Source organism: Schistocerca gregaria, chromosome 2 (genome assembly GCF_023897955.1).
Source record: "Schistocerca gregaria isolate iqSchGreg1 chromosome 2, iqSchGreg1.2, whole genome shotgun sequence".
In the NCBI taxonomy this organism is placed as follows: Eukaryota; Metazoa; Arthropoda; class Insecta; order Orthoptera; family Acrididae; genus Schistocerca; species Schistocerca gregaria.
Genome location: NC_064921.1, coordinates 493,344,078 through 493,364,054, shown reverse-complemented (window position 1 = coordinate 493,364,054; position 19,977 = coordinate 493,344,078). Strand labels below are relative to the sequence as shown.

The 19,977-nt window shown below is 43.1% G+C and overlaps 1 protein-coding gene across 1 annotated transcript in view; it reads right to left on the bottom strand.

Moving 5' to 3' along the window:
- LOC126328053 (nuclear receptor coactivator 7-like) overlaps positions 1 to 19,977 on the bottom strand; it is a 771,498-nt gene that overhangs the window by 471,502 nt on the left and 280,019 nt on the right. The window contains 1 exon segment of the mRNA XM_049995955.1: positions 1,801 to 1,910. Within this exon segment, the coding sequence (XP_049851912.1) occupies positions 1,801 to 1,910 (110 nt within the window).

The following is a 19,977-nucleotide window of genomic DNA, read 5'->3' as shown; positions in this document are numbered from 1 at the left end:
ACGGTACAGAGAAGAATTTCAGATCAGATTTTTACGTATCTGACAGTGAGTCGAACGACGAATTTTTACCCAAATTTTCCATAGAATAATATGAACCACATGTCAGTTGCGGAATTCAGTGTTACAGACTTATAGGTTTCCATGTAGTTCAGATAATTGTACGTTTAGTGCTAATGCCCTGATGGATGTTCAGAACTTATTTTACAAATGATGTGTATACTACTTCAACAAAATTAGTGAATATACGACCATCCTATAACTTAAACGTAAACCTACATGTTTGCCCCAAAAGACAGTTTTTCGTATTCAGCTTAGTTGTAGGACTTCTGAACACAGCCTGGTACACAGAGTTTCTGACAGTGAACGCACTGTGTTACTTGACAAAGCGAGGCATTGCCTCGGTCCTACCAGGAACTCACACTTCACATTACTAGGTTCAGCTAGAGTCCAGTTCCGACGCAGGGCATCAGAGTGCAGACGTATAGCGTGTGGCAGCGCTCGTCTTTTAACCCTTTCGTGAGCCGTGGGAAACATGCTTCCCACTACAATGAACTCGCTCCTAGTCCCGTGGTATTCACAGTTCTCACCTCTGTATGGTGCTACTACCTAGTGAACAGTATAGGGTACGACTTCCAATCGGAAGTTCCCGCCGTTTTTGTTGTACCTTCGCGCAGAGGCATTGTATAGCTGAGTGTTGCTTTGTAGAGGAGCCTTTCAGTGCTGTTTGCGTGACATTTTGTGATTTTTTCCTCAGAGCTATAGTATAAGGTAAATACTTTTGACCTACCCAAATTTATGAAGGAAAACGTAAACTAGTAACGAGGAGAATTCCAGTTTGAAACAAAAGGAGCCATTTCCGCAGTAAAATGGATTGATAACGGTCCAGTCGCTTTCCTGTCCTCAATTCATGACCCATGAGAAACAGCCACAGTGAAAAGGAAAAACAAGGATGGTACTAGTACAGAGATTTCTTGTCCTGCAGTTGTGGCAAAATACAACAAAATAATGGGTGGTGTCGATAAGTTTGATCAATTGCGAGAAAGGTATGCTATTGTCAGAAGTTCTGTAAAATGGTGGCACAGAATATTTTATTTCCTGGTGGACGTTGCTGCAGTAAACAGTTTTATCCTGTGGAAAATAACTAAAAGAGAAAGTAGACAGCATGATCAGCTCACATACAGGATCCGTCTAGCCATACAATTGATCGCTGGCTTCTCATCCCAAAAAAGGGGTGGACAAAAACCTATCTTTCTGTAAGAAAGGGGTAAAGTACCTGAAGATTTTCGTCATGTGGCTGTAGGGGAGCATCAAGCCAGTTTAGGAGAAACCTACTGGACGTGCCGTCATTGTATCACCAAAGCTGCGGAAAAGAGCACACTCTGTGGTAGTACATATTGTCAAATACCACTTTGCATAGACCCATGTTTCAGAAAATTTCATGGCAAGTAATTGTGAACTATCATTGTAACAAGAGAAATTTATCAAATGACATATTGAAAAAATTTGTTTTTGTCATTCAACTCCTTGTTGTGTGAGCTCACTTTCACAGTTGGAGCAAATTTGATATTCTGTATGATAAATATACCCATCTGCTCTCCATTCATTACAAAAAACTGCTCAATAATTTTGCCCACGAAAGGGTTAAGGCTACTGGCGTGTGTACTGCTGCTACATTCCCCTCTCGGTTTCTCGGTCGTAAACATGACGGCGTTTCCATCCTAACCAGACTTATGGTCGCTTTGCCAGTTAATACGCTAATGTTTTCCATACAGTATTATACGTTAGACGTGTCCGACTTACCGGATCTGGAGAGCTTGTCAACGGACTCAAAGCGGCCCTCCACTTTGGAGCGCAGCGAGTCCAAGTCGAAAGGCGCCACGAAACCATGGTCCACGCTGCGGCTCTTGCTCCTGCAACACAAACGAAATGCCACAGTCACAAAGCGGCACAAATATGCAAGTCATGTGCGTAGCGCCTCAACTCCAGCATAATACGTGCTCTCTCAATATTCAATACCCCAACGACAACTTCTCACATTTTAAGGAGGCGATGAGCTACTGCTTTAAAATATCTCTGAAAAATCACTATTTGGTACGAGAGCAGTTTTGTCACTTTTTTAGAACTGCCGGTTTTGGTAAAGCAACAGACCGTCGTCACGTATAGAAAACGTCAGTTACAAAACATGCGTTCAGTCATGATCGCTTGGGTCTAGGCCACGTGTCTCACCCTGTAAACATATTGCCTTTTGTTGGAATCTAGCACTTTCCTAAATTTTGTAATTTTTGATGCATTTGATGTTAAATATTGATCTAGCTAGACAGTTACGACAATCGTGGAAATGTAGTTCTACCTTGAGCAAATACAAATTATTCTTGTCTAACACATAAATGTTGCTAAGCCACGTCTCCGCAATATCCTTTCTTCCAGGAGTGCTAGTTCTGCAGGGTTCACAGGAGAGCTTCTGTGAAGTATGGAAGGTTGGAGACGAGGTACTAGCGGAATTAAAGCTGTGAGGACGGGGCGTGAGTCGTGCTTGGGTAGCTCAGTTGGTAGAGCACTTGCCCGCGAAAGACAAAGGTCCTGAGTTCGAGTCTCGGTCCGGCACACAGTTTTAATCTGCCAGGAAGTTTCGTGTTTCGTTTATTTTTCATTGTCGCCAATGGGTTCATTTATTTTCTGTAAAACACGTGAAACTTTTGCATGATAATGTACACAGTTTTGGGATTATAGTATTCACATTCCTAACACTATAAACAAAAATTTGTAACTCAGTATCACATTGGTGGTTGTAAGGCTGTCTATCGATTGCAGTGCAGCTGATATTTTGCTCCAGTTTGTCATCTGCAATTTATCGGTTTTTATGAGTAGTGTATTACATACATGGTGGTTCCGTGATGCTAATACAAAGTTTCAGTAATGATGGGGAAGTGTAAATTTATCAATTTTATGGACTTTCAGCTATTTTACTAAATCCTTTTCACACGATTCGTTTACAGAATGCTGACACGTCTTGCACGGTCTTTGGAAATAATGCAAGTAATATCTGCATACCTGAAATTTTTATTTTACGTGGATCCCCATTACAGTAATTATCTTTCTCCATCTTTTTTCGTAACAGGAAAGTGAATTCTTTTATATAGAAGATCTTTACTCAGCGTTAGCTTTACAACCACTTAATCATCTTTGCGTGTAGTGTAGTGCCGAACAGAATCACTATCTGTAAAACGAAGCATTCATCATAATCAGCTCGAAACATCGCAACGTAATAACTGTGTCAATTGTGTCTTTACATCAAGCTAGTTCTTCATTGGGTGTTGACGTGGTCTCAGCCTCTCGTATGCATGTTTGATTTGTAAGATGGCACCACTGTTTCACGATAAATGTTCGCAGACCTCGAGAAAAGCAACATTATCAAGACGTGCCACAGGAACCTTGTAACACAGTTTGATGAGATACGAAATGCAGGTTCTAAATCTGTCAAAGCCATAAATTCGCATTCACTGTCCTACTGGAACTACTAAGAAATAAGGCATTATAAGCTATTAGTCTGAAGTATGCCTTATCTCAAACACGTACGAGTAACTTACGCTGCTCTTTTAAAGAAGTGCGCGATTTGTTGGATAGTCAAAGACGACAGTGTTGCTTTGGACTGTACTCATCGGTACACATATGGACCTCACACACGAGGCACGATTATGGTCTTTCGAAATCTGATCTACATTTACATGTATACCCCCCAAGATACTATGCAGTGCATACCGAAATTTACGCTGTGCCATTGCTGATGTCTCCCTTTCTTGTTCTAGAGGTAAACGGAGCGAGCAGAAAGTGATAGTCTGTGTACCTCTTTACAAGCCCTAATCTCTCATTTTGTTGCTACAGTATTTTGAAAAGATGAACTCTAGATGCAGCAGGATCGTTCTGCCGTCTGTCGCAAATGCTGGTGCTCTGCAGTTCCTCAATGGCGTTCCGCAAAATAAGATGGTCTTCTTCCCTCCAAGAATTCCCGTTTAAACTCACAGTGCATTTCCGTAACAGTCGCATACTCATCGAACCGAGCGGTACCTAGTCTAGCACCACGCCTCTGAACTGCTTCGGTATCTTCCTTTAACCAGACACATGGAGCACCCAAACGAGCAGTTCTGAACAACGAGTCACTGAAGTGTTCTGCACGCGGTCTACTACCTCCCAGAACACACAGTAGACCATTCGCCTTCTCTACAACTGGTCATACGTGTTCGTGTTATTTGATCTCACTTCATTATGCGTGAATATGCAATCGAGGAGAAAATCAAGCAGCATACATTGAACCTATACTCGAATATTAATGGAATGTTTCTCCTCTCTATCTTCCTCAAATTTAATGTGTTATCGTTTAAAGCAATTTCTATTCATCCCACAGACGTTCTGTCGAAGACGTTCTCATGAACCCAGTTACCCCTGACTCGGAGACGGCACTTTCCCTTTCACAACAGCGTCATCAGCAAACAGTGTCGGATGGCTGCCTATCCTATCAGACATACCGTTTGTTCACATGGAAACTAGGAACGTCCTATCGCACTTTCCCGGGGCGCTCATGACGTCACTATTATCTCTGACGAGCGTCTTATCTTTCAGGACAACGTACTTAGTTCTGCTACTCATCTCGGCCGAATTTACGACCAGGCCATCTGGGCTTCATGTAGCCTATGTCGGGCAAGCACCATAAAAATTTGAAGTAAAAGAAGAATTTTGTTTAACACTGCGGTGCGGGTGCCTTGCAATCGAGGGAGAGGGAGAAACGTAATTATTTTTGTACGCTTAATTATTCAGTGAGCAGCTGATGCTAAGTACATCAGCGTTCACCTCTCAAACCACGCGCTTCTTCACTTCGAACTCCTACTAGCGCCCGGCTAAACGCTAGCTACTTCACCACATCTTGGAATCAAAATGCAGTTTGAACTGAGTTCAATTTTGTAGAAAGTTGATTTGTTTCGTAATTCATTCCCTCCAATACAGGACCCATAAAATATTTTGTCTTCCTATCGTCAGAGGCTGATTCTTTAGTGCTTGAAGCTGCGAAAAAAACGTTTTCATGTAACTTTATTCGTTACGACGATATTGCAAGAAACGTGCAGGGTATCTTATGGTCCACAAGGTGTGACACAGTTTTGTGACTCGTAAAGGCACAACACCACCGCGAGCGTTTTAGCGGGAAATTGGTAAATGAAACAAATAAAAACTAATGTATTTTCATGAACATATTTTCGTTGTAATTATTATAATAGTACCAACTGGAAATACTCTAATATTCTGGCCTTGCTTTTGTATAATTATGACGCCTGTATTCATTGAAGCGTAATACACAGAACTGGCATGGAAACTACGTTGATAAAAATGCGACAGCGAAATATCGCTCTCTTTGGAATAATACGTTATTGTTATTGTATTTATTCTGTAATCTGCTATTAAAGAATGCCGTAAAATAAAAACTAATCGACGTAATAATAAACGCCAAAGTATTAAATGAAACTTTTTTTATCTCTCTTATTCATTAAACCAAATTGTACAGTGAAAATTTATACATTCGAGTAACAGAAGTTAAACGCTATGTGATAGGCTTTTAAAGCAAAATTTTGTTTTCGCAGGTTGTTCATTATAAAATTTTCTCTGGTATTGCCCGCTTTACAGGCCCAGCCTAGGGGCCTAGACAACCCGACTACAGCCCTTTTACACACCATTACAGTTAAAACGTCTTAGAGCCAATCACATATTCAAGGACTTATTCCGTACGCTTAACACTGTGTTTACAGTCCACAGTGAGATGTGGTGTAACTCCTACGTGTGCTCTAGACATACACAAAGCGCCTGTAGGGCTGCATCCGCAGTTCGTAGGATAATATTGAATAATAATGACTAGGTTTTCACTCAAGTACTTTTTTGTCATGTGAAATTAAGTGAAATAGGTCAAGAAGGCATTACCAACTTAGTTCCATAAGAAAATCAGGACAGGAAGTGGAACTAGAGACATTAGGGGAGTAACTCGGAAATGATTCTCGTTAGTCCGCTAAGGCCAAGAATAAACTTATGCCTCCTCCATTACATGGCAAAAACCATTCGGCGAGATCAATGGGCGGAAAATTCAAGTCTTCAAATAAACTGGCATTCACTAGGCAGAATAAAGGTGACGTGACAAGATACTCTTGGTTTATGGGAAATTGTGAAACCACTGCCTACCACTTTTTCTGTTTGAATGGAACATAACTGACGAAAGAAACCTCAGAAGTAATATGACATTACGAATGAGAGGAGTCTATAAACATGTTGATTGTATTGTTTAGCTGGCAACGTAGGAACATTTTAAACCAAGGTTAGAAGGCTGGTGAAAGCTGCTTGTTACGAGCACATTTAAGAGCGAAAAAGCTACTGCAGATATCAATCTCTAGAAAATTTTGATCTCTGCCAACGTAAATAGATTTTGATAAAGCAATATGTCTGAAGTACCAAGAAAATTTGAAATATGTCATCGAAGAGGCTCACAAATTTAACCCTGAGAAGACAGCAGAAGAACTGTCCGGTAAACGTTGACATGGGATGCCGAAGGAAATTCTTGAAGAGAGATAGGCGTGCTTTAAAAGACCAAAACCTATTGAAGACGTTGAAATAGAAACACTATACGCTGGAGGCCTTGGAGGAAGAAATACGAAAAAGTAAGAAGAATCCAGATACTGCGTCACATACGCGAAGATGGCTCTTTCGAAATAACAGAACACATTCTAGGAAGAAGTTGAAGAAAATTCACAAACCATCTTCCAGATGCTACTGATTAGCTGCATATTAACAACATCAGTGAAACAGCAACAGAGCCAAGATAGCACTTACAAGGTGGTGCTCGTTTCCTAAATCAATTTTTCTAAGGATGGAATACGATAATAAGCTAAAACCGATAGCCATAAAGTGTCTACTGCTACATTCGGCGTGGAAAGTGTCAGTCGTGTGCTCGGGCAGCTTTACGCCATGTGTGCGCTAATCTGAAACTCGGTAATCACAGCTAATCCGCGTATCAGGCGTGTGGGTGGTGGCTACAGTTAATCGGCTCTGTTACGATAAACTACGCGTGCACCAGTGCTGGGCCTACAGCACGCTGCCTGATGAGACGACTGAACTGTCGTCGTCTTCTGTGGCAACACATTTTCCCGCGCAATGGATTATACTCTATCGGACGAAGTAGCGCTGCAATTGAGGTATTGCATTCTCATTCAGGAGGAAATAGGTTCAAATTCTCGTGCAGCCATCCAGATTGAAGTCCCCCTCGCTTTCCCTGTATCTTCTTAAACGAATCTCGTGTTCACAGTTATTTTGTTATGTAGCGTTGCCTTTCGTTGTTAAGTATCACTTTAACCTTTTATTCTTTGTATCTCAACTTACTTAACCTTTTTTACTGTAATTTTGTATTTTGTTTATATTTTGTTATACCATATACTTTCTGCGGCCGTGAGCGCTAATAAACATGAAGTAGTGGATCCTAACCCAAACAGTCATATACAACATGTGATCAAAAGTATACGGACACCCCCAAAAAAATACGTTTTTCTTATTAGGTGCACTGTGCTGCCACCTACTGCCAGGTATTCCATATCAGCGACCTCAGTAGTCATTAGACAACGTGAGAGAGCAGAATGGGGTACTCCGCGGAACTCACGGACTTAGAACGTAGTTGGGTGATTGGGTGTCACTTGTGTCATACGTCTGCACGCGAGATTTCCACATTCCTAAACATCCCTAGGTCCACTGTTTCCGATGTGATAGTGAAGTGGAAACGTGAAGGGATACGTACAGCACAAAAGTGTACAGGCCGACCTCGTCCGTTGACTGACAAGAGACCATCGATAGCTGAAGAGGGTCGGAATGTGTAATAGGCAGACAGCTATCCAGACCACCACACAGGAATTCCAAACTGGATCGGGATCCACTGCAAGTACAATGACAATTAGGCGGGAGGCAAGAAAACTTGGATTTCATGGTCGAGCGGCTGCTCATAAGCCACACATCACGCAGGTAAGTGCCAACGACATTGGACGACTGAACAGCGAAAGAGAAAAACAGAAAAAAAACACGTTGTGTCGAGTGACGAATCACGGTATACTATCTGGCGAACCGATGGCAGGGTGTGGGTATGGTCAATGTTCGGTGAACGTCGTCTACCTGCGTGCGTAGTGCCAGCAGTAAAATTCGGAGGCAGTGGTGTTATAGCGTGTCATGTTTCTCATGGAGGTGGCTTGCACCCCTTAATGTTTTACGTGGCACTGTCACAGGACTGGCCTACATTGATGTTTGAAACACATTCTTGCTTACCACTGTTGAAGAGCAATTCGAGGATGGCGATTGCATCTTTCAACACGATCGAGCACCTGTTCATACACTCCTGGAAATGGAAAAAACACATTGACACCGGTGTGTCAGACCCACCATACTTCCTCCGGACACTGCGAGAGGGCTGTACAAGCAATGATCACACGCGCGGCACAGCGGACACACCAGGAACCGCGGTGTTGGCCGTCGAATGGCGCTAGCTGCGCAGCATTTGTGCACCGCCGCCGTCAGTGTCAGCCAGTTTGCCGTGGCATACGGAGCTCCATCGCAGTCTTTAACACTGGTAGCATGCCGCGACAGCGTGGACGTGAACCGTATGTGCAGTTGACGGACTTTGAGCGAGGGCGTGTAATGGGCATGCGGGAGGCCGGGTGGACGTACCGCCGAATTGCTCAACACGTGGGGCGTGAGGTCTCCACAGTACATCGATGTTGTCGCCAGTGGTCGGCGGAAGGTGCACGTGCCCGTCGACCTGGGACCGGACCGCAGCGACGCACGGATGCACGGCAAGACCGTAGGATCCTACGCAGTGCCGTAGGGGACAGCACCGCCACTTCCCAGCAAATTAGGGACACTGTTGCTCCTGGGGTATCGGCGAGGACCATTCGCAACCGTCTCCATGAAGCTGGGCTACGGTCCCGCACACCGTTAGGCCGTCTTCCGCTCACGCCCTAACATCGTGCAGCCCGCCTCCAGTGGTGTCGCGACAGGCGTGAATGGAGGGACGAATGGAGACGTGTCGTCTTCAGCGATGAGAGTCGCTTCTGCCTTGGTGCCAATGATGGTCGTATGCGTGTTTGGCGCCGTGCAGAAGAGCGCCACAATCAGGACTGCAGACGACCGAGGCACACAGGGCCAACACCCGGCATCATGGTGTGGGGAGCGATCTCCTACACTGGCCGTACACCTCTGGTGATCGTCGAGAGGACACTGAATAGTGCACGGTACATCCAAACCGTCATCGAACCCATCGTTCTACCATTCCTAGACCGGCAAGGGAACTTGCTGTTCCAACAGGACAATGCACGTCCGCATGTATCCCGTGCCACCCAACGTGCTCTAGAAGGTGTAAGTCAACTATCCTGGCCAGCAAGATCTCCGGATCTGTCCCCCATTGAGCATGTTTGGTACTGGATGAGGCGTCGTCTCACGCGGTGTGCACGTCCAGCACGAACGCTGGTCCAACTGAGGCGCCAGGGGGAATAGGATGGGAAGCCGTTCCATAGGACTACATCCAGCTTCTCTACGATCGTCTCCATGATAGAATAGCAGCCTGCATTGCTGCGAAAGGTGGATATACACTGTACTAGTGCCGACATTGTGCATGCTCTGTTGCCTGTGTCTATGTGCCTGTGGTTCTGTCAGTGTGATCATGTGATGTATCTGACCCCAGGAATGTGTCAATAATGTTTCCCCTTCCTGGGACAATGAATTCACGGTGTTCTTATTTCAATTTCCAGGAGTGTAATACACGACCTGCGGCGGAGTGGTTACACGACAATAACATCCCTGTAGTGGACTGGCTTGTACGGAGTCCTGACCTGAATCCTATAGAATACCTTTGGGGTGTTGTGGAAAGCCGACTTCGTGCCAAGCCCCACTGACTGACATTGACACCTCTACTCAGTGCAGCACTCAGTGAAGAATGGGCTGCCATTCCCCAAGTAATTTTCCAGTAACTGATTGAACGTATGCCTGGGAGAGTGGAAGCTATCATCAAAGCTAAGGGTGGGCCAACATCATATTGAATTCCAGCTTACCGATGGAGGGCGCCACGAACTTTTAGGTCATTTTCAGCCAGGTGTCCGGATACTTTTGATCACAAACTGCACATAGACGCATTACGTCGGCACGCTCGAACCAGTACCCGAGAGCTACTTCATGTCTGTGGATTGCTGTAACAGTTACTTAGTTCAACCTGCCTGGTAGAGTATAGAAATTCTATTTTTTTCAGTGAAGAGGATATGTGCTGGACAGCTCTAAGCGGAAGTTTTAATTTAGTTCTGGATATGTCGAAGTGCATACTACGTTGGGCGAATGCAATGCTGAATTTCTGCCTTTGCGGTTACGCGCGGGACTAATTTTGTTTGTTAGCAGAAAACAAACTGCGTGTTTTTGCACGCAAACAATTTTTTCTCTTTACCTCTTGCTGTTCATATCCGCGCTATATTCACTGCAAATAATTTTGGTCACTGTTTCGAGTAGCTTGAGGAAAGACAATTAAGTTCTTACTCATTCCCGTACTAAATGCACGCTGCTGAGGATAACGAAAATAACGCATTATTGATATAGCCGTCGAAACATTTCAACGTTTTCCACTGCGCTTATGTACTTTCGTCGTTGTTACAAAGAACGATGGTGACTAGAAAGGAATTAGATGGCATCATTGCCTGAAATCATCTGGTTAACTACAGAACATTTATATCCATACGGTGAAATGGGGGTTTAAACCCCGCCTACAAAGAGTCGAATTCATCGTCTTAAAAATAGACCTATCTTGCTCTGTACTGTGTCCTGGAAGAGCAATGAGTATGGCGTGGATTGATTTCAAAAAATATAACCTAATTAACAGGTACTTCAGAATTTAACATTGTCTGAACAGAATCTTGAAACAATGTAGGAGCTACAGTTCACTTCATCAGAAACAGATGCGCTGAGTAGGAACTAATTATACGAATGTCGATTCTCATAGCTACTGTTTCGTCATTTAACTGCAGAAACGCTCTTCCCAAAGCTTTCGGAAAGCTTTAGTAATACAAAAATTCTTGTTAAAACCTGAAGCTTCGCGCTCTGCCTAGAAGCATCTACTACAGTTAGTTCCAGTTCCGACAAATATTTAGAACTGTAGCGGTAATTTCAGATTATCATATTAGACCCTTTACAGCATGAAAAGGATGATTCAGACACATGTTGAGCGAAGTATGCCTGAGAAAAATTTAAACTGAAATTAGAAAAAAAATACATTTTTTTCTGCTGAGAAGTGTGAGTGCTACGTTATACAAATTATTTACTCAGTAAAGACCACCTATGAGGTATAGGATCTGAAGATGGCCGAGAATGTAACTTCATCTAAAACAAAAAGTGTATGTAACTATATGACCAAGCAGCGTGCGTCAAGGTGGCGACACCTACAACGTGCTGACATGAGGGAAGTTTCCAACCGATTTCTCATACACATATAGCAGTTTACCGGCGTTGCCTGGTGAAACGTTGTTGTGATGCCTCGTATGAGGAGGAGAAATGCGTACCGTTACGTTTCCGACATTGATAAAGGTCGGATTGTAGCCTATCGCGATTGTGGTTTATAGTTCCGCGACATTGCTGCTTGCGTTGGTCGAGATCCAATGACTGTTAGCAGAATAAGGAATCGGTGGGTTCAGGAGGGTAGTACAGAACGCCGTGCTGCATCCCAACGGCCTCGTATCAATATCAGTCGAGATGACAAACATCTCATCCGCATGGCTGTAACGGATTGTACAGCCACGTCTCGATCCCTCAGTCAACAAATGTGGACGTTTGCAAGGCAGCAACCATCTGCAGGAACAGTTCGACGACGTTTGTAGCAGCATGGACTATCAGCTCCGAGACCATGGCGGTGGTTACCCTTGATGCTACATCAGACAGCAGCGCCTGCGATGGTGTACTCAACGATGAACCTGGGTGCAGGAATGGCAAAACTTCATTTTTTCGGATGAATCCAGGTTCTGTCAACAGCATCATGATGGTCGCATCCGTGTTTGGCGACATCGCGGTGAACGCACATTGGAAGCGTGTATTGGTCATCGCCATACTGACGTATCACCCGGCGTGATGGTATGGGGTGCCATTGGTTACACCTCGGTCACCAGTTGTTCGCATTGACGGCACTTAGAACAGTGGATGTAACATTTGAGATGTGTTACGACCAGTGGCTCTACCCTTCATCTGATCCCTGCGAAACCCTACATTTCAGCAGGATAATGCACGACCGCATGTTGCAGGTCCTGTACGGGCCTTTCTAGACACAGAAAATGTTGTTCTGCTGCCCTGGCCAGCACCTTCTCCAGGTATCTCCCCAAGTGAAAACGTCTGGTCAATGGAGGCCGAGCAACTGGCTCGTTACAATACGCCAGTCACTACTCTTGATGAACTGTGGTATCGTGTTGAAGCTGCATGGGCAGCTGTACCTGTTCACGCCATCCAATCTATATTTGACTCAATGCCCAGGTGTATCAAGACCGTTATTACGGCCAGAAGTGGTTATTATGGGTACTGATTTTTCAGGATCTATGCACCCAAATTGCGTGAAAATGTAATGACATATCAATTCTAGTATAATATATTTGTCCAATGAATACTCGTTAATCTTCTGTATTTCTTCTTGGTGTAGCAATTTTATTGGTCAGTAGTATATCATGACTAGCTTATTTTACAGTTAATTCAAAATGGAGAGTGAGTGCAATACCACCACAGGGCATACAGATATCTTATAAGTGATTTTGTAGGCACCTGTTAGCAATCTGCCCCCTACCAACTGGAACTACTTCATACTTCATGGGTGCAATGCCAAGGTCATTTGCAGACAACTGTCCAGGTGTACTGGAATCTGACGTGCACTGATGGATGACTCCCTAAATTTTGGATTTCGGTCGCGTGTGTAATGTCTATCAACGACAGTAACGAACAGAACATGGACTGGACGTGTCCCGTTCGCTGTCTGAAAATTGTTTCAGAGACTGATATGATGGGACCTTCTCCCGCCCTCCCCTTTCCTACACTTCATCCGAGAGAACGCTATCAATGTAAGCCAATTTTTTTTCTCATTAATCATAATTTTTTCTGATTAATCATAGGTGATTCGTAGAAATATTGGAACACGTGAGGCAATACTGACACTACGACTTATCTTAGAAAATAGATTACAAATGCTAGAAATGTAGGTTTGTTTTTCCTTAGACTTAGAGAGAGCTTTTGAGAATGTTGACTGGAATACTCTCTTTCAAATTCTGAAGGTGGCGGGGGTAAAATATATGGAGCGAAAGGCTATTTACAATTTGTGCAGAAGCCAGATGGCAGTTATAAGAGTCGAGGGGCATGAAAGGGAAGCAGTGGTTGGGAAGGGAGTGAGACAGGGTTGTAGTATCTCCGCGATGCTATTCAATCTGTATATTGAGCAAGCAGTAAAGGAAACAAAAGAAAAATTCGGAGTAGGTATTAAAATCCATGGAGAAGAAATATAAACTTTGAGGTTCGCCGATGACATCGTAATTCTGTCAGAGACAGCAAAGGACTTGGAAGAGCAGTTGAATGGAATGGACAGTGTCTTGAAACGAGGATATAAGATGAACATCAACAAAAGCAAAACGAGGACAATGGAACGTAGTCGAATTAAGTCGAGTGCTGCTGAGGGAATTAGATTACGAAATGAGACACTTAAAGTGGTAAAGGAGTTTTGCTATTTAGGAAGCAAAATAACTGATGATGGTCGAAGTAGAGAGGATATAAAATGTAGACTGGCAATGGCAAGTAAGGCGTTTCTGAAGAAGAGAAATTTGTTGACATCGAGTATAGATTTAAGTGTCAGCAAGTCGTTTCTGAAAGTGTTTGTATGGAGTGTAGCCATGTATGGAAGTGAAACATGGACGATAACTAGTTTGGACAAGAAGAGAATAGAAGCTTTCGAAATGTGGTGCTACAGAAGACTGCTGAAGATTAGATGGGTAGATCACGTAACTAATGAGAAGGTATTGAATAGAATTGGAGAGAAGGGAAATTTGTGGCACAACTTGACTAGAAGAAGGGATCGGCTGGTAGGGCATATTCTGAGGGATCACCAATTTTGTGTTGGAGGGTAAAAATCGTAGAGGGAGACCAAGAGATGAATACACTAAGTAGATTCAGAAGGATGTAGGCTACAGTAGGTACTGGGAGATGATGAAGCTTGCACAGGATAGAGTAGCATGGAGAGCTGCACCAAACCAGTCTCAGGACTGAAGACCACAACAACAACATAGGTGATTATTGAATGATAGATAAAGCTTATGTACAACCAGTTGTTCGTGCTGAACACTCATTTCCTCGTTGTTAAATTTTTGAAACACGTCTAATGCTAGAGGAAGTCGCTATGCAGGAAAAGCTAACATGGAAAGAAACGAAAACTCTTTAGTGTTGTTAACGATGCGTGGTAACTTACAAATGACGACAGCTATTACGCGAGTAGGAGGGCGATTTGCTTCGAGCAGTAGGTCACGGATCTAATTAATTGCACATTGTGTCATGTGGGTCAGGGCTGGAGATGTTTTGGCGGTGAGGATTAAACTGGCAATGAGCGACAGACAGTAGGTTCAGCGGTGGCGCCTGGTGTTCCGCAGCAGTCCGTGACTGTTTTGTAACTAGGCGGATACACGCGATGCCGCGTCTGACGGCCAGTCTCTCTGGCACTGCCGCTGCCAAGGGGGGAGCGACTGCGAAGGGAACGAGCTAAACAGGAATCAGCTCGACAGCCTATGCAAAACAGCTCCGGTGGGCCTGTAAAAAAAAAAAAGTATTCAGAGATTACTTTTCTCTCTTTTAGCTTCCTAAAATTTCAGCGTGTTATCTTCATAGCAATGTGGTGTCTTAAATGACAGTTTTAGAAACAACTGCCACAGTCGTCCAAGGTATTAGGAAAATTGTGATTACAATTTCTTTTCCGATATATGGCTCGAATGCATTACAAACATACATAACAACTCACAGCTCGTCGGTATCAAGCTCTTTAGACAGAACGCTACCTCTTTTGGGCAGCTGATGGAAGTGGGGTGAAGGACTGAAATTCTTTCACTGTTCTGCCTGTGAGGGTACTGGTGTGAAATATCTGTAAGTGGTTGTTCTTTGGAGGGCGACAATGCCCAGTGGCGCAGAGAGTCGAAAGTAGAGGCAGTTGTTGAGAGACTGTGGAAGGCGTAGGCTGCGTGAGCCAAAGGCGGTTGCGTAGCAAGGGATTTATCTCTTATGTTTAATAGTAGTGGCACACAGTTTGAATAATGGTGTGTTTATGTTTGTGCAGTGTGATAAAGGAAATAAATAAAATTTTACCAGTTCTTAATGCGTCTCCATCAGTTAGTACCACACCATTGCATTTAACAATGAACGAAGTCTCGATACACACGGTCAACTACAACAAGAGAATTGTAACATAATAATCCTTAATTAACCCATATAATCTCCAAGGAGACGGGAGCTTATATGCTACTTGCCTGTAGTTATTTTGACAAACTCCACTGAAATTATGTGATCCGAGCGGAGATCTGAAACCTGCTAATTCCAAATATCAGTCCGAATCAACGGAAGAGAGGCAATAATTGGACAGGAGCCAAAGGCTTCGCCTCGAGCTTATTTAGTGAATGTCCGAGTAAATGTTTAATAGAACTCCAAGAGAAGGTAAAAACTAACATTTCCGAAAGCGGACCTACGACTATTTAACAATAATCTGACCTCTTTCGAAAAAATACGAGTACACCAAATCCACGGTATAATTGTAAGACCAGTTCCTCCCTTGCATTATGTGCGAACGGAGTATGACAGGAGCCATGGGAGGAAGCAGGGTCGGGTATCATGAACCATGGACCTTACCGAGGTGGTGAGGTACGACTTGCCTGCCACAACGATACGGATTGCCGTACAGAGGGGAGAGGCCAGACAAAGATGTGATTCCCGAAGAGGCGCAAGCAGCCTTTTCTGTAGTCTCATGGCAACCATCTGTATGATCTGACTGTTCTGGCCTTGTAATGTTAGTCAACATCGCCTTGCTGTGCTGGTACTTTGGATGGCAAACCAAGTGGAAAGTAATAGCATAATTTTTCCCCCAGGGCATGGAGCACCACTGTACGGTTACATAATTGATGGCATCATTTTTGATAAAATATTCTGGAGGTAAAATAGTCCCCCATTCGGATCTCCGGGTGGGAACTACTCACGAGGATACCCGGCAAAACAAAACTGGAATTCTGCACGTAGTGGAATGTTAGATCCATAAATCGATAAGTAAGGTAAGAGAATTTAAAAACGAAAAGGATAGTCTGAGTATATAGTGGGAATTAGTGAAATGTGGTAGTAAGAAGAATAAGACTTCAAGTTACTTGAGTACAGTATTGCAAATACGAAGTCAATTAATGGTTAACGTAGGAATGGGTCTAGCACTGAAAACAGGGATGCGGCGAACCTATTAATAACACAGTGAATGCATTGTTGTAGCCAAGATGAAAACAAAGCCAATACTCATCGCCGAAGTTTATATACGAACCAGCTACGAAAATGAAGAAACTGGTAGAATGTAGGATGAGACAGAAGAAATTATTCAAATGAAGCTGAAAAGAAGTTTGAGTCGGATTGATGACTTAAATTCCATAGTAGGAAAAAGCATGAAAAGGAAAAAGATAGGAAGAGACCAAGGGATGGAGCGCGAAACAAAGTAAGCCGCCAGGCAGAATTTTGCACACAGCATAATTTAATCATCGTCACAAATTCTTTGTTTAAATAGTGCGAAAGAACCTTGAGTACGTGGAAGAGAACTGGAGACACAGAAACGTAGTAAATAACGTAGATCACAGTAACACAGAATTCGGAACAGATACTAAAATGCAGAATGTTTGCAGGGGAGATGTGCACTGATCATGGTTTATTGGTTATGAACAGCAGGTTAAAACTGAAGAAACTGCAAGAAGGTACGAATTTAAGGTATACGTCGTGGATAAATTGAAGGGACCAGTGGTCGTTTGGAGTATCAAAGGGAGCGTTAGACAATGATTGTCGAACAAGGGAAGGAGCGCAAAAGACGACGAATGGGTAGCGTAGAGATGAAATAGTGAAGACAGCCTAGGATCACAAAGGTATGAAGGCAAAAATGCACAAGGAATTGAATTTGATTTACGAAATAAATGGTGCAAATGAAACACGTGAGAGAATACAGACATCAAAAACGTTTGACGTAAAATGCAAAATGGCTTAGCAGTAACGGTAGCGGACGAATGTTAAGGGTGCAGAAGGACGTATGAATGGAGGAAAGATACTTTCTGCCTACAGGAAAATTAAAGAGCCCTTTGAAGAAAAGAGTAGAAAATGCAGGAATATCAGGAGTTCAGATGGCAAGCCAGTGCTACGCAAAGAAGGGAAGGCTGAAAGCTGTAAAGAGTGCAGGGAAGCGCTATACAAGCAAACGAACTTCAAGACAATATAGAAAGGGAAGAAAAGTATATGTAGATGAGTTAAATGACACGATACGGCGAGAATTATGTGACCGAGCACTGAAACACCCGAGTCGAAACGAGACCCCTCGAATACATGAGAGTCCATCAGAATGATTGAGATCCATGGAAAAGCCAGCCAGGATAAAACTATGTGTAAGATTAGAGAGAAGCATAATATCTTCATACTTAAAGAAGAATGTAATAATGCCAATTCCAAACAGAGCAAGAGCTGACAGGTGTGAATAATATCGAACTATCAGCTGATTAAGTCTATCTTTGAAAACACTGTCAGGAATTATTTACAAAACAATGAAAAAACTGGTAAAAGGAGATCTCGGGGACCATCAGTTTGGGTTGCGGAGAAATGCAGAACACGTGAGGCCATATTGACCGTATCTTACCTTAGAAAATAAGTTTAAGAAAGTCAAGCCTACATAATAACATTTGTAGCTTCTGACAATGTCGAGTGGTATAAGCTATTTGAAATTCTGAAAGCAGCACGGCTAAAACACAGAGAGCGGAAGATTAAAACTGCAGTCTTGTCTCTGCACAAGTCGTAAACAAAGAGGTGAAGGACAGGAAAGGGAAGCAGTGGTGGAGAAGTGAATGAGACGGGATTGCAGGCTATCCCAGATGGTATTTAATCTGTAAATTGAGCAAGCAACAATAGAAACAAAAGAAACATACGGACGAGGAATTTCGGGCAGAAGAAATGAAAGCTTTGCGGTTCGTCGATGACACTATAAACAGGCCAGAGACGGTGAAGGACTGACCACCTGTTGTTCGGAATGGATACTATCTTGAAGAGAGATTTGAAGATGAACACGAGTAAAAGTAAAACAATGGCAATGAAATGTAATCGAGTTAAATCAGGGTATTAGATAAGTAAATGAGACACTGAAGTTAGCATCTGGGTTTTTCTATTTGGGCAACCAATAGCTGATGGCTATGAAAGCACAGCAATTATAAAATGCAGCCTGATTGGAGAAAAGAAAGCATTTCTGAAAGAGAGAAATCTGTTAACATGTAATATATATTTAAATATGTATCAGTACTCAGAGTAGCCTTTTACGGAAGTGAAATGTGGACGATAAGCATTTCGGACCAGAATACAACAGAAGCTTCTGAAATGAGGTGATATGGAAAAATGTTAGAGATTAGATGCGTAGATTAACTAACGAGAAGGTACTGAATAGAATAGGGGGAAAAAGGTATTTATGGCAATTGGACTAGAAGAAAGGATCGGTTGACAGCACACATCCAGGAAACCGTTTCCGTCTGTTACATGTGACACTGAACCAGAAGCGACGCTGTAATTTTCTAATACATTCATCCGCAACATAATTTCTTGAAGGGGAGCTAGTCCCGCAAGATACGCAGAAAAATGTCTGTCCTATTTGGGCAGCAGGAGAGAGATACTGACCGAAATGAAGCTTTGAGGACGGGTTGTGAGTCGTGTCTATGTATTTGACTCGATAAGAGCACTGCCCGAGAAAAGCAAGGTTCTGGGTTCGAATCGCGCTCTGGTGCACCGTTTTAATGTACCAGAAAGTTTCTATTGCTCACAAGTTCATTAAGTTAAAGGAAGAAAGATCATGCTTCAACGTCTCGTCGACATCGAGGCCATTAGAGACGGAGTACAACCTTGCATTTTGTCAAGGATGGGAAACATTTCAAAGGAACCATCGACATATGCATGGAACGATTTAGGGAAGTCACGGAAAATATAAAACTGGATGGTTGGATTAGTCTTCGTCCTCCCACATTCGAGTGTCGTAAACACTGCACAATCTCGCTCGGTCAAGCGTATGTTAACTGATAGCGTCAGACGTTACCCGGACAAGAAATGTAAAATACCACGTGTTTATTTCAAAAATAAAGGAAAAAAGTGAATATACATGTCTGGCGTCAGCATATAGTCGCACAGCTGCAATTTGTAGTTGATGTACGCAACGAGCGAGAAATTTCAGCAGCTCGTGGAATGTTTCATCTTAGTTTTTATCAATCATAATATGGGACAACAATTGTTGAGGGCGTTCCCAAACTGAGATTCTCAATATTAATGCGAGAAATGTACTCAACAGTCGCGACAGAAATGAACCGGTTGCCGAATCGGTTGGGAGACCAGAACGGTAAGAGCTACGTGTATTGCTTGTTTCCAAACAGTAACTTTTAAGAAGACTAATGGCCACTTTACTCTTCGCCCTCAAGCATACATTCAGTACTGCTCGTTTCTGTACCGAGACTTTTTTCCCACCCCTGTTAATTGTGTGTTAACAGTCATACGCAGAATAGGTTTACTAATGAGGTGCTCACTGATACGCACCTCGTGTTTGAATTAACCGAATGCTATGATGATCTGTTTCCTCAGCAACAGTAACATATCACAGTACATTTGAATTTCTACTCTACTCTGTGT